Source organism: Giraffa tippelskirchi, chromosome 4, assembly GCF_054371585.1.
Source record: "Giraffa tippelskirchi isolate mGirTip1 chromosome 4, T2T-mGirTip1v1.2.pri, whole genome shotgun sequence".
NCBI classification, from domain to species: Eukaryota; Metazoa; Chordata; class Mammalia; order Artiodactyla; family Giraffidae; genus Giraffa; species Giraffa tippelskirchi.
Genome location: NC_137278.1, coordinates 201,146,612 through 201,169,142, shown reverse-complemented (window position 1 = coordinate 201,169,142; position 22,531 = coordinate 201,146,612). Strand labels below are relative to the sequence as shown.

The following is a 22,531-nucleotide window of genomic DNA, read 5'->3' as shown; positions in this document are numbered from 1 at the left end:
TAATCTCACCTGCTTCTTTTTATTTAAAGTCCATCTGTGGCTCTCCTTTGTGGCTCTCCCATGCTTCTATTGGAGGCACCGTCCCAGGTGTTTTCCTTCATTTTCCCACATTTCCTCGTCCCAGCTCTGAGGGGCAGACTGCTCCCTGCTGCTTTGCAGCTGAGAGAACCGAGTGTCCGGGGGCCGCAGCCCTGCCAGACCCACACGTTCTGATGTCAGACCTGCTGCTTTCCCTGCACCTGCTGGGCTGCCCTCACCTCTGTCCCGCATGAGCACAAATCGAAGGGAGCCTTCTCAAGGCACATTCAAGTGTGTCTAATGAGCTTCCATAGGAAAGAAATGAAGTCAGTTGAACAGCAGGGAATGGAAGGGAGTGAATCTGTTTACCTTCCTGAGTTTATTTTGCTTTTTGTCTTTATTATCTGGTGCATCTTGACTGTGCAGCCAGTCACTCGGTTTTAGTTTATTTACAAAAGCCTTGTCAGCCTCCGACATCAGGAGTTTCCCAGAAGGCTTTGCTCCAGGTGCTCTCAGAGTGTCAGTACCTTGCTGATGTTTTTAAATAACTCTGGTACTCCGTGTAATAACTGTCCTGGGTTTGTATATTCTCTGATGATGTAAAGATTCATTCATCTGCCTTCAGAAGATGAACCCAGCTTCCCTCGGGACTGTTTTTTAGACTGTACCTCTCGAGTTCTGTTGATTCAGGGGTCTCTGTTTCGTCCTAACGTTTCACTTGGGCCAACGTGTGTCACAGGCCAGGTTGGGACACGTCGAGAGGCAGCAATGAGAAGGGTTCTGGTGAGTTTTTCAGACTCTAGGTTTTTAAACACTAGGTTTAAAAAAATTAGTACCTGAGGAGGTAACTGTCCCTTTCTAGAATTATATGGATTTAGAAGAGTTAGAAATCTCAAACTTTCATTTAATTAAAAAAAAAAGTTTAATGAATAAGTAACTTTGGGTTTTGGCCAAACACAACTTGTATGGTTTTATTACAGTAAAGCATTCATGATGTTTAAGCCTGGCTGTCATAAAGTTTGACCTTTGTAAGCTTTCAAGGTACATAGGGTAGCTGCTGTATTAGAACAGAAATTTTATTTTCAAACTTTCACTGAGCATTTACTGCCTCCCAGGCATGATGTCATGGCTTTCTATGTCTCATCACTTTTCCTTAGAAATCCTATTTCTGTTTTGTAAATGAGAAAACTGAGATTAGAGGGATTACATAATTTACGGAGTCAGTAACTTTTTTGAGATGGAAAGAGCATCTGAACTGAGTAAGCCCAGCCTCAGATGTGCAGGCCCACACAGCGGAAGTGCCAGCAGAGGAGCGAGGGGTCTGAGCCAGGTTTACCTTTTAGTCTTGCAGTGTACACTCCAGAGGTAAAAAAGCGAGTTTCTTTTTTTTTTAGGTTGAGGCTCTACTATATCTCAGTTATTAGAAAAGAGAATATCAAATAAAAATAATATAACATAAAGCTGAATTTGACCATTTCTTGTGTGTCATTACCCTCTTCTAACTGTTTACTATGTTTTCCATTTCAAAACTAAATAAGATGCTGGTACAGGGAGATGTATTTTAGAACCATATTTTCCTGACTATATCATCTTATTTAAGATAAGTTACAGACAGCAATGACAGGTAGATTTCAGAGCTTGGCCAGCATGTTGAATATAGTATTGTCTGTGGTGACAGAATTAGAATGAAATTCTTTTGAGCTGGTTGATTTTATTGCAGACATAAGCTTGGCGCTTACAGCGGGTCAGAAAAGGCAGAAGTCAAGATGCTTAGAATCAAAGCTGTTTTAGAAAACCTCTCAGTTTTAAAGTGAATTTACCATATTGGGTAGTTTTGTTCTCATAAAGAAGCACAATTTGAATGCTTCATTGACATTTTAGGATCTGAGAAAAGCTGCCTCAAATAGTGGAAAAGGGTGAAAGTGATAGTTACAGACAGTCCTCATCTTTCAGTTAGACTACATCCTACAAGTTCCCTTTTAAAGTGATTGGTTGGTAGACTTTTGGCTCAACGTGGTAGATTGAACACATTCCTGAAACAACTGAAATGACAATAAAGGAGTAAAAAGAAGATACAAACCCACGAAGATGGAGGGTGGATTTCATGAATAATATAGAGGAAGACTCGCTGTGACTGCTTCATTGTTCATGACCACTAACTGTTGCCCTGCAGGAGACGGTACCTCTGGTCTGTTAACATGAGACCTGACAGTGTGATCTGGTTCCTCCCCACTCACCCCTCCAGGAGGCTCTTGTATAATCCTCTCCCCACCCCAGGCCTCAAGTACGGTTGTGTGAGTCACTTTGGCCAGAGAGATGTGGGTAGAAGTGAGCAGATATGTACGAACCAGCTCCTAACTGACCACATCTCTTCCTTCTGCTGTGAGGACTCAGGTTGTTTAGGCAGAAGCTGCTCTGTCAGCCTGGGTCCTGGAATCTTGGTGACATGGTACAGAGATGGCCCATGACAGACATGTACTGTGTAAGCCATTGACATTTGAGTGTTGTTTGTTACTGCAGCGTAGCATGGGCTATTGTGACAGATACACAAGCCACGCAGGAAAGTGGGGGATTCCAAGCACAGGTTGGAGGTAAAGGAATTCTGAGAACAGTGGTAAAGAGTCTGTGGTGACCCGCTATGCAGCTGAACTAAAGAAAAGTCTATTTTAATTAGAGTAGGAAGATGGAAGGCTTTAGGAAGTGTGTCCAAGAAACAGTTTACACCTGAGAGTTTGAATCTCTTGGGATATTTACAGTTCCTTTTTCAGTGATTTTGGTTAATGATGTAGGAACATTGAAAGCTAAGGGCATGGAAAACAACAAATGAAGCAATTCTTAATTCCTGGGAAAACAAAACATTGTACAGAAAAGGAAATAGAGTCATAGTACACCATTTGGCTCTGCTGATCATGAAGACAAACACCAAATGTAAGATAGTGTTATACTTACATTGAAAGTATGGGGGGAAAAGTGCATGTGTTTCTAGGTGAGAGTGTGCATGTATTGTCAGAAAACTAAATTCTCTTTAGTGGATTTTTTTTTTAAGAATCAAAAAGTAGTGTAGGGACCTCCCTGGTAGTCCAGTGGTTAAGACTTCACCTTCCAACACAGAGGGTACGGGTTTGATCCCTGGGAGCTAAGATCCCACATGCTCCACAGCCAAAAAACAAAGCATGAAACAGAAGCAACACTGTAACAAATTCAGTAAAAGACTTTAAAAATGTTCCACATCCAAGAAAAAAAAATCTTAAGCATATACATGATATATAGGAAAAGAGATTGACACACCAGAAAAAACACTGGATGAGAAAACAAATGGAGAGCAGAAGTAACTGTCATGGAGAAGGTTGCTTTTGGGGAGCAGTAGTCAGGCCCATCATGGCTGGAGAAGAACTCTGCTGTCAGTCATAAAACCTCACAGCATCTGATATTTAAAATTTTGTATATATATGTTTTATTTTTATGAGAATTTAAATTAAAAATACACCTGGAGAGGGCTTCCCTAGTGGCTCAGTGTACCTGCGTAGCAGCCAGCAGGGGACATCTCATGCCCCTGTCTGTAGAGCTCGGTCTCCACGGAAGGGACTTTAGTGTACAGTGATGGCAAAGTGAGCTTGAGGCTTTCACGGCTCGTGGCCAGGTCTCAGCCCTGTCCTCTTTCCAGTCCCACATCCATCCCAGGCCAGGCTTCCGTTACCTGTTACCTGGGCTGGTTCATAACTCCTTAGAGTGAGAGATAAGCTTCCAACACCAGCCAAAATAGAGCAGGTTCACGCTGACACTCCTCTCACTGGCTACAGTGAAAGTTGTGGACAGAACAGAAAACCAGAGAGCCTGTGGATTCTGAGAGTAAACAACAGCAGGCGTATCAAAAGGGAAGTGAGAACTTGAAGAACAGCCAGTGTGGTGGCAAGTCTCCTGATTTATTTGTTCCTGCTTTATCTCCTGAGTGTGACTCAAGAGCAAGCCGTGTCCCAGGACTGTGGAAAGAAGCAACAGAAACGAGGGGGAACCTCTCTGTGGAGGCCTGGAGGGTGGGCTCCTGTGAGCTCAGAGTGAAGAGTCTCCCCTCCCCTCCCAGCCCGGCCCAAAGCCGGCTGCCCTGCAAACCCAAGCTGCCACCTCGGCAGTGAGGGGTGACAGGCACGTGACATCCCACAGAAAGCCTGCCTCTGCCTGAGGGACTGTAGAAGAGGCCCCTGTGGTCTCAAGCCTGTAGGGAACTGCTAGGAGATATATATATATATATAGGCTGCCCAGGTGGCGCTAGCAATAAAGAATCTGCCTGCCAATGCAGGAGACGTTCAGTCCCTGGGTTGGGAAGATCTGGAGGAAAGCCTGGCAACGCACTCCAGTGTTCTTGCCTGGAGCCTGGTGGACTACAGACCATAGAGTCACAGAGTCAGACACAACTGAAGCAACTTAGCATATATATATATATATACATACATACATACATATATGTCTTCCCAGTGGCTCAGACAATAAAGAGTCCACCTGCAATGCAGGAGACACAGATTCAATCCCTGGGTTGGGAAGATCCCCTGGAGAAGGGAACAGCTACCCACTCCAGTATTCTGGCCTGGAGAATCCCATGGACTGTATAGACATTGGGGTCTCAAAACAGTCGGACATGGCTGAGTAACTTTCACTTTTTCATATATATATATATATATATGGTTTTTTATTGATATTTCTTCCCTTTACCCTGCAAGCAGCCCATGCTGACAGTGTGAGAAGCTAGACCTCTTGAGAGAAACCCTGACTCTGGCCAGAAGACTGGGGAGAAGGGCCCCTGTGAGCTGGGAGAGTGCGCTGGACAAAGAGACCCCCTAATTCTGTCCCTGAACTGACACAGGTCCCAGTCTCACCTGTGAGCATCACACACACACACACCAGAGCCACAGAACCGCAGCCGAGGCCCAGAGAACTAACCCACCATGTCCACCACCACCACGCGCCAGGCCAGCCCCTGAGTGGCATCTGCACGAGGCAGACACACCTCTGAAAATAGAGCTGACGTGGGAACCATCGTCCACAGAAGGCAGGACGGGACTTCCTGTCTGTTGTTGTTCAGTCACTCAGACATGTCTGACTCTTTGCGATCCCATGGACTGCAGCATGCCAGGCTTCCCTGTCCTTCACCATCTCCCCGAGTTTACTCAGATTCATGTCCATTGAATCTGTGATGCTATCTAACGATCTTCCTGTCTAAACCTGAACAAGTCGATCAGCGTCTCAGCACTCTGAAGAGTTTTCAGAAGACTCAGAGTCTCACAGTCTCAACAAGACGTCCAAATGCAACGCAGCATTATCCATCACACAAAGAGCCAGGAAAATCTGACAGCTCTCATGGGGAAGGTCGGTCAGCAGATGGCTGCCCCAAGATGACCCACATGCTGGCATGGTAGGCCAGTGGGTGTAAGGCAGTTACTGTCCCCTGTGAGGTGGGACAGGTCCTCAGAGATGAGTGGAAAGATGGAAATTCTCAGTAGAGAAGCAGTGTAAGAACTCAAAGGGAACATTTGGGACAGAATAGGGTATCCAGTGAGTGGCCTTACTAGCAGTACAGAGATGGCAGAGGAAAGAAGAGTCAGTGAATATGAAACACATCAGTAGATACTATCCGACCTGAAGAATATACAGGGAAATATATATACAGGGAAGAATATACAGGGAAAAGGTTAAAAAACAAAAAAAAACAGGGCCTCACAACACCTGTTGGTCAATACCAAAAGGTCTGAATTTATGTCGTTGGAGTCCCATGAAAGGAGAAAGACCGCTGTAGAAAAAGTATTTGAAGAAAGCATAGCTGAAATTTTTCCAAATTTGGTGAGGCACAAATGTGTGGATTCAAGAAACTCAGAAAACCCCATACAGTATAAACTCAGAGAAAATCATGCCCGTAAACATCATCAAACTGGTGAAAAACAGACTTTAACAAACAAAAAGCCCTGAACCAGAAATGATACATTACAGAACAATGTTTTGAACGACAATAAATTTCTCTTAAGAAACCTTGGAGTCTGGAAGACAGTGCTGAAATAACAGCTGTCAACCTAGAATTCTATCTCTGGTGAAAATGTTCCTCGGGAAGGAAAGTAAAACAAAGATACTCTCAGATAAAGGAAAAACCTTCAATACTTTTCTGTCAGCAGACCTGCTATAAAATAAAGGCTGAAAGAAGTTCTTAGGCTAAAGGGAAGTGTTGCCGAGGGAAGGTTGGGGCCAAGGGGTAAAGGAGGAGCAACATAAATAGTAAAAAGTGGTCAGTGGAACAGACGTTTCTCTACCCTCAGATGCTTTAAAATGCAAATGACTATCAGAAGCAAAAGTTACAGCAGTGTCAGGAGGGGGATTCATTGTGTATAGATGTAACTCACATGACAGCTGTAAGGTTAAGGGTGTTGGGGGACTGGAGCTGTGTAGTTGTAAAGCCTTTACATTTTGCTTGAAGCGGTGAAATAAGTGTGTAGACTGAAAAGTTAGATGTGTATAGTGTGATTCCTAGAGCAGCCACTTAAAGAAAGAGAGAACCAATAGACAGATGAAAACTGAATACTAAAACATTTCAATAATCCATAAGAAGGCAAGAAAGGAGGTACCAACAGAGCGAAAGACAGGGGAGACAAACCATGGGAATGCTAATTAAAGCCACTTGGGAGTAATATATACGCACTACTTTGCGCAAGAAAAGCAACAGGGACCAACAGTATACCACAGGGAACTCTATGCAATACTCTGTAATAACCTATATGGGAAATGAATCTGAAAAAAAGACTATATATATGGCTGAATCATTTGTATACCTGAAATGAGCACAATATTATAAATCAACTAATATTTTTAAAAATAAACAGATTTTTTAAAAACTTGAAGAAAGCCAGAGATACTATGTTAATATCAAAAGAGACACCAGAACAAAGAAAATTACCAGGGGTAAAGAGATACATTACATAATCATAAAAGGATCAATTCACCCAAAATACTTAACCATCATTAATATATGCACCTGATAACAGAACTTCAAGATACTCAAAGTGACAAGTGATAGAACTGAAAGAAGTTAAAATCCGCAGTTGTGCTTGGAGACTTGAGCTCTGCCTTCTGTGATTGGCAGAACAAATAGCAGCAGCACGTCTGTAGGAGACTTGAATAACACTATCAACTCACTTGAGGTAATTGACGTTTATCGGACATTCCACCAACCACAGCAGAAGACAGCCTCTTCTGAGGTGCTCATGGGCCAGCACCCAAGGTCAGCTTTATCATTGGGGCATAAAGCAAGCCTAAAGACTTTTAAAGCAATAGGAACCATACAGAGCATGCTCTCTGACCACAGCGGAATTGAACTAGAAACCAGTAACAGATACCTGGAATACCTGCAAAAGTTTTCAAATTAGACAACACACATCTAAATAACTCATGTGTCAGAGAGGGAAGAAAATTAGAAAGCAAGCTGAATAAAGGTGAAAAGACGTGTCAAATATGAGTGGAACTGGGCTGGTAAGGAAATTCATAGCATCAGATACTTCTGTTAGGAAAGAAGAAAAGTCTCAAATGGGTAATTCAGATTCCACCTTAAGAAACTAGAAAGAAGAGCAAATTAAGCCCAAAGCAAGCAGAAGGAAGGGAAAATAAGAGCAGAAAGCAATGAAATAAAACACCGAAAAACAGGAGAGAAAATCAGCAAAACCTAGAACTGGTTCTTTGAAAAAAGTAAAACTGATAAACCTAAACTCCTTGCCAGACTGATCCAGCTTACCTGTCTGTACAGGTCAACCATGACTGCCACACACGTTATCTTCTTCTGTTCTAACTAAACATGTACATTGCCAAAAGACTCCTCCACAAATCCTCGTAGTAATTTTATTCATAAGAGGATAGTAGCAGTGAGAATGTCAAATTTGCACAGATAGGTCAGAATTTGGAAGCAGCCTCTTGTGAGACGTGGGTTCTTGGGGCCAGGTCACCGTGAATGAACTAACCTGCACTATGCCGAAAGCAGCGGCGTGAGTTGCCAATTACAGGCCCCTTGTGGGCAGAGACCTGATCTTATATTTTATTTGTATTCTGTGGTACCAAATAAACACAGCAAATGACCAGATCTGGATAAGTAGATAGGCATAATGTACTTAAAGTAACTTCCAGATACTTGTATATTAATCAGAGTCATTACACACCATTACACATCATGTCTGATGTTTCTGTCCAGTTTAATGATGTTCTGCTCAGGGTGATCGAGAAGGAGCCACAGAGTGGCCCCGCTTTCCCAAAATTCCTCCCTCTTTCTGACTTCATGATGGAGATGGACACAAAGATCCCGCCTTGAGCTCAGTTCACAGCGCTCGAACCTGGGCAGGTGGCGGAAGATGCCGGGGGTTTCCGGTGCCATCAGCCTCTCCTTGGCCTCAGGCCGCCAGGAGGAGGGAAAGCTCTCCCAATCCAGCAGGTTCTAAGACCTTGAGGCTTTATCGTCTGTTGTCTTAACCTTGGAATCAGTTCAGGCAGTTACTACAAAAGCAATTTGAAAGGTTAAAAGAGAGCCCTGTGTAAATTTATTACTAAGGAAATGAAAGCTGTGTTATCTGCCCACAGATAATGGCGAGTTTATTTTTCCATTCTGAGATCCTTACTGGTATGTCCGTAGCCCCGGATAGTACTTCCTAACCTTTTGGGGGTCACAGAGCCCTTTGAGAATCTGATGAGCTTCCTGCCTGCCTGCCTTCCCCATGCCCTCAAATATCTGCTATTTTCCTGCTATGGGCCAGGCCTTGTTCTCTGGGGGCTGCGCTTTGTGCTGCCCCACCTCCAAAAGCACCTGTCTGCACATGTACACACTATCTCCCATACAAACTTCAGGGATTGAGTATTGAACCGCTGAAGTTGTCTAGAGTCCAGAAATCCCTTAAAAGTAATTGTACGGACTTCCCTGGTGGCACGGTGGACAAGAATCCACCCGCCAATGCAGGGGACACAGGTTCGATCCCTGGTCCAGGGAGATCCCACAGGCCACAGAGCAACTAAGCCCGCGCAGCACCACCACTACTGAGCCTGTGCTGTAGAGCCCGCGAGCTGCAACTCCTGAGCCCAAGTGCTGCAAGTACTGAAGCCCGTACACAGAGAAGCCACCACAGTGAGAAGCCCACACACCTCAACTAGAGAGTAGTGCCTGCTTGCTGCAACTAGGGAAAAGCCCACCCAGCAACGAAGACTCAACTACTTGACGCTGTTACTAGACAGAATCTTAGTGTTTCCAGGAATGACAACAGAATGTCGTTCTGTTCAGGACCTGGGCAGGGAGACGAAGACCCTTAAACTCGTCCAGACCACGTTGGCGGGGAGGGGGTGGGGGGCGAGTACAGGGAGTTTGACCTTTCATGCTGGTCAGAAGAGGTGCCCTGTGCCATCCGTGGGCTCGTTGCTATGCATGAGTGCAGTGGCCAGGGCAGCCTTCAAGGACACTCTACCCACCCCCACCCCCCACCCCCCACCCCAGCCTGTGCTTCTTAGAAAGAAGCAATTTTAAATTTACACTGTGGTCAACAAATCTTACTCATTGTCTGTAGCCTCCTCTGCCATTCTAACTGAAAAACTGACCTCTTACCTACAAACCACGGCTCAGGAGCTAATGTGTTTTCATACGTGATTAAGGGGCGCACATCTGTGGGGACCTGAGGGATGACACTTGTCACTCCAACCTTAAACCCAGAGTTGCTTTTTTGTTCTCTTGCCGGGGTTCAGCACATGAACAGGTCTAAGCTCTGAAGCAGACTGTTTATCTCAAGAACTGGCGCGCTCTGAAAAACCTCACAGACAGCAGAGCCTCACTGTGGGTTCTCGTGTTTCCACTGCTGCCTTGTGATACCCGACAGCTCCCTGGGTTACACACTCTGTGCGGGTCTTCAGTGCTCCTCCCGCCTGGCCAGCCAGTCCACACGGCCTTCACTCCTCATCCTTTGGGACCAGGGGACTTGCTGCAGACAGGACCTCACACGGAGTTCAGGGAAAAACTCTCTTCTCGGAATTTAACAACCTGGGATGCATAGATGAGGAAGAGCGTGTGACAGCGCTGTGTAAGTGACGCACAGACACGGTGTGAGAAGAGTCGGAGAGAGGTCACTTTGGGGAGATTCCCTGGTGGCCCAGTGTCTTAAGACCCCTCGCTCCCAGTGCAGGGGCCCTGGTTAGGGAGCTGGATCCCACATGCTGCAACTGCAAGATCCTGCATGCCACAGCTAAGAACCCAGCGTGGCCAAAGAAATGAATAAATATTTTTAAAAAGAGAGGTCACTTTTATTTTATGTGAACCACAGAGACTTAACATCCTCGACTTTACCGAGAAACATCTGTGTAGCAGTGCCGTTTGGATTTATGTGCTGCTCTTGTGGCTTGGCAATGACTGTATTTTATCATTTGATTTTGAAAGCCCAGGCTAACATGCTAGAAGTCTGAATCTCGGCAGAGAGAAACTGGATTCTGGAATGTTTTCTGAAATGCTTAACGAGCGAAGCGTCTTTTAGTTTCCCTAACACAGTGCTTTGCCCGTTGGCAATCGCTCAGGACGGCTGCATCGAGTGTTTGTGTCTATTCTTGTCCAAAAATCACTTAGAGAGTAGTCTCAGATAATCAATTTGAACCTATTGGGATGTTATTTTTAACCCACAGAAGGAAAAAATTACAATTTTTTCATGTTCTTATGGGTTTTGGAGAAAGGAAATTTTAGGCAAGAACTGGTGTTAGAATTGTCCTCTATGTCAACCATAGGACTCTAATTTAACAAAGGAACCAAACCATAATTTGACTGCTTACAACCGAAAGGACTCTGGGTTAAGTGGGGTCTGCTATTTCCATAATTATAGATTAAGGTCGATATGAAAGACGTAGAGAAACTCCAGCTTATTTTCCCTCAGTAACAAACTAGCATGAGGCCCCATTACTAAACCACTGCTGTGTAAAATCTTGGAAATTTTTCATTGATTATATATTTTTATGGTTAGTGTATTTCAGCAAAGCTATTCCTATCGCTAGTAAACACTTAATTCAGTAATCTGATTTCAACAGTGAAGAAGTCTGTTTTTCATCAAAACAAGTTTCTGACCTGTAAAAAATACTGTTTTATGTTTGCCTTAAACATATATTTCCCACAAACTATAATTCTGAGACGAGACTTATTTTGTTATACCGAGATTCACTCTGGATAACACAGTTTCAGTGTGTTTTGGGAAGAATTGACGGTTTTAAGATCATGTAGGTGCTTGTCTATGTAAGCTTCAGAATACTACCATCAGATTCGACTGGAATATGCTATCTGTGTTTTCTGCCACACCAAAGCACTGTTGCTTGTACACCAAGAGAAATGCTTGTAAACCTGCAGATTAATTGCATTTTTTGAGCTGAGTTGCCGGTACCTGACATATAGCCCATCGGGGGACTGGTGTATGGTAGCCTTGTTGTAATCATAAATACACAGGAAATGAGAACATCAGTGCCCATGCAGTGCTGGGCTGTGAGAATTTACAGCTGCAAGGAGCTGATGGCAAAAGCCCATCAGCATAAGTTATGCCGAAGATGATCAAAGATGATCAGGTGTTTGATGCAAAATAAACTCGGAGTGAGGACAGGAGCATGAGAGAGTTGGTGGAGGAGAGCCCCATGCTGTGAGTCCCAGGGAAGGTGTGGTCGGCCTTGGGAAGGACCTGCCATGTCCAGACTACTACGTGTAAACCAGGATGGAGGCACCTGTCGTGAAGATGATGATTCAAGATCTAATGTCTTGGATTTCAGTTCAACTCAACAAATATCTGTTGGATACACCACACTGCTCGTGATTCGGCGGGGAGAGCAGTAAACACTTATGACATGGGCTTTTTTTGTTGTTTAGTCCAAGGATCTGTGAGAAACTATAGGAGCAAAGAAGCAGGAGTCTAGAGGAGTCTTGAAGGACAAAGCCTCGGGAGGAAAGACACATCAGGGAGCCCACACCTGTCTTCTGGGAGATTTGGGGGTTAACCAGCCAATTTATGGGCAGAATTAAACTATAAATTTAAATGGCCAACAAAACAGAATAAGTTGTTCCTATTTATATTTATTATCACCTGTGACTATTTCTGCTTCTTATTTTTGTGTTTATTTACTCTGTTAAACCTCCCAGACTAAAGCAACTTTCTCCTCAAATAAATAAAATTAGGAAGTTGGTATATAATTGAGAAGATTCCATGTGACTGTTCATGAACCTGAGGGCAGAGACAGAGCTCAGATTCCCCATTTGGGGAGCGTAAAGACCTCTGTGGAGATTTGGAAGGTCTAATGACATAACATGCATTTGTTAGGAATGAAACCTTTGGAAGAGTAACGCATCTTTTCCTCTGAAGACACTGAATTCTCATTTACAGTTGGGAAATCCATATAATTTGATCCAAATTAGTGTACCAGTTTAGTCGAGAGGCTGATTCTTTGTCATTGTTTATGGCCTTAACTTTGTAAGGAAGGTATTTAGAAAGAGGAAGGTTGTTTTCACTTCACAGCATTTGTCTAGGCTTTCTCCTGTTTCTCCCAAAATGTGCGTGTGTCAGTCACTCACAAAATAGAAGCTGCTTCTCATCCGCTTGGAACCTCCAGTGTTTGGAGATCACGGGACCCCTCATTTGTGAGGTGCAGTAAAACCATGTCACGTGATAAGAACCAGACCAGGGGCCAAAGATAACAGTGCTATTTGGACTCTCACGGCCAGCGAAGGTTCTGTCCGGGTTTGGTCAGTGGAGCTGAGGCAGAGGATGAATGAAAGAATGTGACTTTACAGGCATTAAAGAGCGTGCGGATGGAACGCGTCTTTAGCGCAGAGTCCGAATGGGGCAGAAGGGCTGGTCAGCACAAAGCAGCCATGCAGCCGATTGCCCAGCCGTGGATACAGAGCCCCCCCCCCAACCTCTGCCCTCAGACACCCCGCTTCCTGCACCCCCTTCTCCTTCTTCCCTCCACCCTCTCTTGGGTCCTTGTGAGAGTTCACATGAACCTTAGTTTTAAACAAGACAAATTCCTGTCTCTTATAACCAAGTCTCCAAGTCATTCAAACATAAACACTGTTTTTATACTTTATGTATTTTGTTTGTAAGGCTAGGGGAGGAGCATATTTTATGCAAACAGATGAACGGGGAAACAGGACTGTGGACACAGGAGACCACCCTCCTCCCCAGTGCGGCAGGTGCCTGAACTGCCCACCTGCGCCCACCTCCAGCTCCAACAGTTCATGACCCTCACTTTCTGATTGTTTAACTATCCTGTGGTCTTTTGGAAGGACAGTAGCTGTGTATGTGTGCATGCGCACGCACACACATGCTTAGGAACAAATGCCAGTAATCAATCACCATCCTTGGGGTCGAGCTACAAAAACTGTAAAGGGAAAATCAGGACAAGAAATCAAGCAATTCTGTATTCGAGCAAAGCCTCAACAAGTGTTTACACCAAGTATATGATTAGATATTCTTGGTCCTTCCACTGGGATTATTATTCCACTCGTTTGAGGAAGACTTACTGGAGGGAATGGGGTTTGAAGGAATTTTAAGATTTTTGGCTTATCCTTAGGTGCCCAGAAGAGGTTTGTGTAATTTACACTCCCCCGTTTTCATGGCTTTTCCCAGTGCAAAGAGAGGACTTAAATGCCTTCTTTCCTGCCTACTGACCTACCCTTTTGAGAGAAATTAGTGTGATTACTTTGAAAGGGAATGAGAGCGGGGTGGGAAGAGTGGGAGCGGTACCACATCAGACATCCTATCCTGCCTGCACAGACGTCACTGTTGCAGTTCCAGCTTATGTACTCAGTAACCATATGGAAATATGGCTTGTAATTTAAAGTTGCACGTATTAGCATGAATATTGCTAAAAGATTGCAAACCACCTTCATTATTTGGAGTTGAAAGATTTTTGAGGCCAAATACGGAACAAATGACAAATGTCTTCGAAGAAAAGATTTAGAGAAATATTTGTTAAAACATAAACTAGATGAGATAATCCCCAGGGAGGTTGTGGAATAACCTCATGCACCATGCTAACCGGAGGTCCTCCAATGCAGGTGCACTCAAGGACATCTGCCTTTCCCTCTGTGACCCTTTCAACCAACCTCTTCAAATATCAACTTTTGACTTTTCTGCTGGAGAAATTTAAAAAGAAGAAAACAACACCATCAAATACCATCAGCTTGCTCTCTCTCATGTCTGTTGTACCCTCAACATTCAGATGTGAAATCTAATACGGAAATTCTGTTTTGCTCATCTTTCTTGCAGAATTAGAAGGAAAGTAGAGGCGTAAATAGATGGCATTTAAACAGATAGGTCCCAGCGGTGGTACCTTGCCTGCTGCCTCAAACATTGCTCTTTTCAACCAAGAATCCCCAAAGCATGACATAAACCAGGCCAAGGCAGTTTTTAGGCAGAATTTCACAGCTGTGCTGTTAAAGGCCTGCATTCATCAACAGGAAGAAGACTGCACCCAAAATGTGTTCATGGCGTGGGGAGGCCCATCCTGGGCATCATTAACTGGTTTAGAGTGAATATCAACAGGATCTTCCTAGTCCTCCCCCCACCTTGGGGGTCTCTTACCTCCAGGAGAGACATAGGAGCAGCCGAGCTGAGCCTCGTGCACCAACATGCCCCTGGAGCCCGCCTGGGTGTCGGCGAGGCGGCGGGGCAGCGGCTGGTACCCGGGCGTGGAGTGGGGGAAGAAGGCTCGCAGCATGGCGGGTCTGGGGCCCCAGAGCCCTCAGAGCATCTCCCGCTGACCGCTCAGCGCCCCGTGTCCCAGGCTCGAGCTAGGCTGCAGTGACCGCTCCCAAGTCTGAGAACGCCAGGAGCACACCTTCTCCCTCGGTCCTGTTCAGCTTGTTTTCTTTCCTCCCTGCGGGGCCTACTGCCCGCCCCAGGCTGCCCTCGCCCTGCGGCCGCCCGGAAAGAGGGGAAGCGAGATGTGATGGATCTATCAGCCCGTCAGCTTGGCACCTCCCGGCCGGTGACAGGCTCTGGTTTGCGTGGGTCACCACCAGCCGCTGGGACACAGGACAGCGATAGGCCTGCCCAGCTGGGAACACGGGCCCAAGAGGCGGGGGCTCCCGTGGAATGTGGCCCAGGCTGGGAAACTATTTTAAGGAGAAGAAAGTTAGGCCCAGTTCTGTGTGTTATCTCATGTTCTCTCTCGGGAGCGAGGACTTGGTAAATCTGTTTTTCCTCCTCGACTGTTTTAAGTTGTACATTCAAATGGCACATTAACTGGGATGAAAAGAGTTGTTTCAATATGACCCCGTTCTAATCTTAAAGCCATGCTGCTCTAGAGATAAGCAGTCAGTTGGGTCCTCAGGAAACCTCCACGGTGTCCCTCCATCGCTTCAGGCCCGGCCCCCTCTCCCTTCCCCCATCACCGTCTGAAAGATGTTCCCACGGCATCTTCCCCTCTGTCTGCATTTCGGGTTTCTCGTAGTAATAACATAGTCAGACCGCTTTTCCATTTATGTCAATAGTTGCTTGGCATCCAATCCTTACAGGAACCTGGTTGCTTATGTCAAGTGTCACAAGTGTGTAACATCCCCTCAAAACGGCAACCGATATATTTCTACTTTCATGTTCTCCTGGAGACATAAATGGCTGCTCTTCCCCAGCTGCCGGGCTTCCACTTTCTCGGTGACATGTTTTTCTCTGCTGCTACCACTTTCCTCCTTTGGTAGTTTTGGAAAATTCCATCTCCATGGAGAGGAAGTTTTCACTGTAACCAGAGAACAGAGCAGGATCCTGGGTTTGTAATGAGGACTGAAGCCTCCAAAACACACAATGCCTTCAGGTTTCTTAGTTGCTGTGATCTTAGTGTCGGTGGTCTAATCCACTCTCACTCAGGGGAGCACAGGGCGGTGGGTTGGCCTGCGGAAATCTGTGGGGGCAGCCAGCACCGGGGATCAGTGTCCATGGGCCGGGAAGAGCCCAGAGTCAAGTCCTGAGAGACTCGCTTAATGGTCTTGGGGTGAAAGACTTTCTTTTGGCTGCTAAGGCTCTCAGCGCATAGGCTTCAAAACTCAGACTCTTTTTCCAGAGTGTCCATGTATCAGAGAGCAGTATGTGTAAGAACACACAGTGGTCCGATCAAGAGAAAGCTGGGTTTTTTTTTCCACTTGTCCTGCCCCTGCACTCACAGGTAAGATAAAGATTCCTGGTGCACGGATCATAAAAATTACCCCCATTTATAGGGATCAGATTTATAGAATCCTTTTAAAGACATCTGCTTAACAGCACTAAAATGACACTTCCTGTACCTTTTGATATCTGAGTCTTTATTGACAAGAAACAGAAAGACCCACAGGGCCACTGGTAGGTGAGTCGGGGTGGGACAGGGGCAATGATTAAAATGTCACAAATGTTTTAATGACCAAATAATACCCATATAATTAAATATTTTGGAAGTTTAAATTAAGAAAAGTAGTTTATTTTAAAAGTATTTTTTGTTGGCTCTCATTGCCCTGTCATAACTTAGCAGCTGTTTTCATTGAAGATTTTTTAAATGTGTATGTAGTTAATGTGTTATTGATGTGGTTAATATTACCAGATCCTCAACTAGATCTTTATAAACTTATTTTTGACCTGTTTGTGTCATTGTTTAGTCGCTAACTAGTGTCCAACTCTTTTGAGACCCCATGGACTGTAGCCTGCCAGGCTCCTCTGTCCATGGGATTCTCCAGGCAAGAATACTAGAGTGGTTTGCCATTTCCTCCTCCAGGAGATCTTCCCGACCCAGGGACTGAACCCGAGTCTCCCGTGTCTCCTTCACTGGCAAGTGGATTTTTTACTGCTGAGCCACCTGGGGAGCCTTTGAACCTGTTTAGCCTTTGTTATAAAAATGATATAGATTGTACATACTAATATATACGACTTACTTGAAAATTAACTGAATCAATAGCAACTGTATTATGCCACATTGTTCTTTCATCACTAAATCATTAAGTCATGGTTGTATCTAGTCTTGCAACAGTTGTAAATATTCTGTGCAGACACTTTGGAGTTGGCGATTCATTACTGAATTTTATTTTCCCAGCACTGTATCCTCACTTAAGGCCTCCAAAACCAGTCTTTCAGTTAATAACACCTTCCCGGGGAAAAGGAAAAGGGAGAGAAGCTTCCAGGCCTAATATGTGTGTCAGGTGTCCAACAGTTATAGGAGTTGAAGCGTGTGTGTGTGTGTGTGAATGTGTTTTTGTGCGTGAGAGTTCTGTGTGAGCGTGTGTGAGAATGTGTGTGTGTGGTGAGTGTGTGTGAACGTGTTTGTGTGAGTGAGAGTTCTGTGTGAGCGTGTGTATATGAGAATGTGTGTGTGTGGTGAGTATGTGTGTGTGTGTGAACGTGTTTGTGTGCGTGAAAGTTTTGTGTGAGCATGTATATGTGAGAATGTGTGGTGACTGTGTGAACATGTTTGTGTGAGTGAGAGTTCTGTGGGAGCGTGTGTATGTGGGAATGTGTGTGTGTGGTGAGTGTGTGTGTGTGTGTGAACGTGTTTGTGTGCGTGAGAGTTTTGTGTGAGCGTGTATATGTGAGAATGTGAGTGTGTGAACATGTTTGTGTGTGTGAGAGTTCTGTGTAATTATGTGTATGTGAGAAAGTGTGAGTGTGTGTGAGTGTGTGTGAGTGTGTGTGAGTGTGTGAAGGCATGTGAGGCCACAACGCTGCAGAGCTGGAGGTTAGAGAGTTGGGGCTCATCTTCAGTCTGCACATCCGTCTAAGCATTCGCCACGTGCCTGTTGTGTCCAGGTGCTGTATTTGTAAGGACAAGACACTTCAGTGTGTGTCTGTGCGTGCATGTGTGTGTGCATACCTTCTCTTTGGGCTTAAAAAGCCCCAGTTCAAGGTTTTCAAGCTTTGACTCCAGCGACTAGTTCATTTATTCTACGAGTATGTACTCCCCTCATGGTGGAAAGGGGATTCGTTTCCCCTTCTTGAAGACGCTCGTTCACTGGTCCTCTGTGTTTCTTGCAGTGTCCATCTATGGAATTTGGTTTTATGACAAGGAAGAGTGCCAAAGAATTGCAGAGCTTATGAAGAAGTAAGTGCTGTGGGCTGTGTTCTGTGTTTCTGAGTGTGTGGGGCTGCACCGCGGGGTAAACAGAGTCCTCTCTGGCAGCAGCCCCTTCACTGTGCTTAGGAACACCTTCACCATTCCTCACCAGATGAAAGATAAGCGTAAAGGACAATGCCTCATACTTCCGCTCGGTGAGATTTACTGTGTAGAATAGTTCCCCTCTTTGTTTTCTGTGCATGTGATCTGTAATATCAGTTTTCCTGGGTGGCAGTTTTCCTTAATACCATCCTCGTTTGTAAATTAGCAGCTTTTTCCTCTGAAAAGTTATTGGTATATCTCAGTGAGGAGAACATTCACAGTCTTTCTGAAAGGCTGCCCCACCTCCTCTGGGGTCCCCATGCCCTCCTGCCCCAAGGACTCCCCTCCATCTGCCTATGGGTCTTGAACCTCCCTCCTGTGTGACTCTTCGAGGGCTTTGCTGAGTCTTTGTTTTCAATATCTTTGGAAACATCTGAGCTAATACTAGTTTAGTGATCAGCAGATGGACTCTCTCTCTCTCTCTCTCTTGTGTGTTCCTAGTCTCTTTTATATTAATCTTGTGAGGCCTTGTTGACTGGTGCCAGTCGGCATGAGGCTGGGGTGTACTTACATGACCATCTTCTGGTCCCACTCTTGCTCCCCTGATGACCTGAAAGGAAGCCTAGGTTAGCATGCTGTCCCCCTGGGGATCTGTCAGCGCTCTGAGGTTCTTGAGCCCCAGGGCCGCTCACAGGAAGGGAGTTATTTCCCTGCATTCCTGTGGCTGGTTCAGAGCTTGGGAGCGAGTGAGCTTCCTGCATGCCATGACCCTGGGCCAGGACTGGGCTCAGCCATACATGGAATCCAGCTGCCTCCCACACAGGCTCAAGCGAGCAGCTCCATCTGCAAGAGAACCAACCATTTGTCAGTTTTAAATCCTAGGTCAATGAAATGGCCAAAGTAGCAGGGAAACATATACATTACCATCTGTAAAATAGATGGCCAGTGGGAATTTGCTACATGGCTCAGGGAGCTCAACCCAGTGCTCTGTGACAACCTAGGGGTGGAAGAGGGGAGGGAGGCTCAAGAGGGAGGGGCCATATGCAAACATGTGGCTGATTCTTGTTGATGTATGGCTAAAAAGTGGCCCTAAAGTATGGGCTGTGGGGAGCACTTTTTTATAGATAAGACTGATTTCTGAAAAGCCGAGCTGGTGAGAGCTAATTTTAGGTAAGCAGCTCAGGCTGCAGATGGTGATTAAGTGTGTTCAAACTGGTATTTACCACCGTAACAGCTAGTTCCTAGAACATTCCTGTGATTGTAAACTGTGCAGTAGATAATAATAGCAGGGCTTCATATGGATTCAAAGGCACCGTGTCCCCCAGCCAGGAGGCCGTGTGAAGACACTCGGGTTCTGTGGCGATTCCTCAACAGCTAGGGCAGGACCTGCTTGGTGACGAGCAATTAGCCAAGCACGATACATGTGGACTCCCCGCCCATCCTCAGAGCTGAGCCTCAGTGAACCCGCAGCTTTCTTTCCCCGCAAACTTCATGGCAGCGATGGGGAAGCGTGAGCCACGGTCAGAGCCCTTCCACGGGAGGGAGACGTGCCCCTCTGCCAGCGGGGAAACGGTCTGGCCTGCCCTCTGCAAGGTTTTGAGGAGAACAGACGGCGCTTCCCAGTGCTGTGTTTTCACACCCCCTCTTCTGGAGTGGGACCTTCGCTGTGCTTCTAAACCACCCAGGACACGGGGGCTGGGCTCAGCTGCGCTTCGACTCCCAGGCACTTTGGAAGAAGGGGGAGACTGGATCTGCCGTGTTGGGAACCTAGTCTTCAGGTTGAGAACCCTGAATTGGGTTCCGCAGCAGTTCAGGGGTCCCTCCTAATGCTCACCTCACAATGAGAAGTCAGACTTTTTCTGAGAAGGACCCGATAGTGAATACTTTCAGCCTTTCAGGGCCACCTGGCCTCCGTCCCAGCCGCTCAGCCCTGCCCTGGCTGGTTGACAGCTGCCACAGGACCCCGGGCGGGGCGGAGGCCACCCCCTCCAGATGCAGTCCTGTGGTCAGTGAACCTGGGACCTCGACTCCCATGTTTCTCCCATCAGTTCCAACGGTCTTTTTTCAAAAACGATTGTAACAAGATAAAAACAACTGGATGAGAACTGGCTGGTTGTGTTGAGCTGTCTTGTCTGGTATGAATCTCCTCTCTGTTTTTCTAGCCTCACTCGGTACGAACAGCTGAAAGCCCACCACGGAGCGGGAGCCGGGGCCTCACCCGTGAGCCTCAGCTCAGGAGAGGGCAAGGAGGCCGACATCTTGCGGATGCTGACCAAGGCCAAAGACGAGTACACAAAGGTGAGTCTCGTCCCCACAGTGATGCAGACTCAGATTCGAGGTGGGGACCTGCCTGTTGAGGCAGACTTGCTGCCGTTCCTTCCGCCAAACAACTGTATGAGAAATACCGTCTTTGTTGACTTTTAGTAGACTGAAGACTGTTTGCTTTTAAGTGGATTAAAATGCAGCCCCAGGGGCTTCCCTGGTGGCTCCATGGTAAAGAATCCACCTGCCAATGCAAGAGATGCAGGTTTGATTCCTGGGTCAGGAACATCCCCTGGAGGAGGAAATGGAACCCACTCCAGTGTTCTTGCGTGGGTAATCCCATGGTAGGCTACTGTCTATAGGGTCGCAAAGAGTTGGATGTGACTTAGCAACTGAAAAACAACAACAAAAACATGTCATGTGCATAGTGTTCATCGCTCAGCTGAGAGATAAGTAACAGAAGACACTCTTCCTCCTGCCGTCACCAGCCAGGTAGCGTCCAGAAGCACCTGGACAGTCACACTCTCCTTGCTCCATAGCCTTCTCGCCTTCTCACTGCCCAGCATGTGACACCTGGGCCCCTCCGGGGCACCCACCATGTGACGGGGGCGATCCAGCCTCACCGCCCCTGGGGGAGCCCCCTCTTCCTCTACTCATCCATCAGCAGGGGACATCTTTGAAGGCTCACTTCACGTGTTCTCCGTCCCTCATGTGGCGTTTGACCCACCCACCAGGGGTACCTGCCCCGAGAGCCCCCAGGTGGGGTAGGTCTGCTCACATCTGTGTCACCCACTCTTCCGACACACAGAGCGTGGGCATCAGAAGTGGCCCGGGCCTGGGTTCGGGAAGGTGGGCATGGAAACACTGCCCTTCCTCGGGAGTCTTGCTATGAGAGCGTGGATTTCCAGTGACCACAAGTCTTCAGGAGGACAGAGTGCTGGATGTCGGGCATGTCCCAGGAGAACAGCATGGCTCTGATTGAGTCTTATACCGACTGACCTCTGAGGCCTCTGCAACTCCAAACCTCTTAAATGTGTGATAATCCCAGAAAGTGAGAGAGGAAATACTTTGAGCTGGACAAAGATGATACTGATAAAGCGTAGCCTGGCAACGCTACAAAAGACTTTTTACATGAACTTAATAGAGTAATTGGAAAAACTTGTTTTGGACAATATTTTATGTTTTCTCCCTGAAGAAGCAAACGCCTGTGAATCTGCTGTGAAGTAGTAGAACCATGACCTTGAGCTTCCTCCTCCATTAGACTTGGTTGGAGTGCAGGTGAGGTGGGGGAGTGGCCGGGCCAGGGGGGTAAAGGGATGTGGGGCTACATGCCGAGTCTTCAGAAGTGGCCTGTTTTGAAGAACATGTGTGCACACGTATAACTGAACCACTTTTCTGAACACCTGAAGCTAATACGACTTTGCAGGTCAACTATACTGCAATAAGAAAAATAATCAGTGGACTGTTCTGTATTTAAGACTGTTTTGTGGTTTAAGGCAAGAAGGAAGATTTGTCCTCTGGATATAGCTCTGACTTAGCTATGAAATTAAAGAAAGTATTGTCTTTTGATGTTCGATGAGAAGATTTAGTGGAGAAAGGGAGATCAGTGGAGAAATAACTCCAGAAAGAATAAAGAGAGCCAAAGCAAAAACAGCACCCAGTTGTGGATGTGACTCGTGATGGAAGCAAGGTCCGATGCTGTAAAGAGCAATGTTGCATAGGAACCTGGAATGTTAGGTCCATGAATCAAGGCAAATTGGAAGTGGTCAAATAGGAGATGACAAGAGTGAACGTCAACATTTTAGGAATCAGCAAACTAAAATGGACTGGAATGGGTGAATTTAACTCAGATGACCATTATATCTACTACTGTGGGCAAGAATCCCTTAGAAGAAAGGGAGTAGCCTTCATAGTCAACAAAAGAGTTGGAAATGCAGTACTTGGATGCAATCTCAAAAACAACAGAATGATCTCTGGCAAACCATTCAAGATCACAGTAATCCAAGTCTATGCCCTGACCAGAAATGCTAAAGAAGCTGAACGGTTCTATGAAGACCTACAAGACCTTCTAGAACTAACACCCCCCAAAAATGTCCTTTTCATTATAGGGGACTGGAATGCAAAAGCA

The 22,531-nt window shown here is 46.0% G+C and overlaps 1 protein-coding gene across 6 annotated transcripts in view; it reads left to right on the top strand.

The window, feature by feature from the left end:
- The window catches only part of DCP1B (decapping mRNA 1B), a 41,438-nt gene that overhangs the window by 7,751 nt on the left and 11,156 nt on the right, over positions 1–22,531 (top strand). For all 6 annotated transcript variants that reach the window (XR_014082074.1, XR_014082073.1, XM_081589899.1 and 3 more), the window contains 2 exons: positions 18,021–18,087; positions 20,304–20,439. Coding sequence is in view for 4 of the 6 variants with exons in the window: in XM_081589899.1 (XP_081446025.1) it covers positions 18,021–18,087; positions 20,304–20,439 (203 nt within the window). In the remaining 2 variants the exon portion in view is untranslated. The remainder of the gene's footprint in view (positions 1–18,020; positions 18,088–20,303; positions 20,440–22,531) is intronic.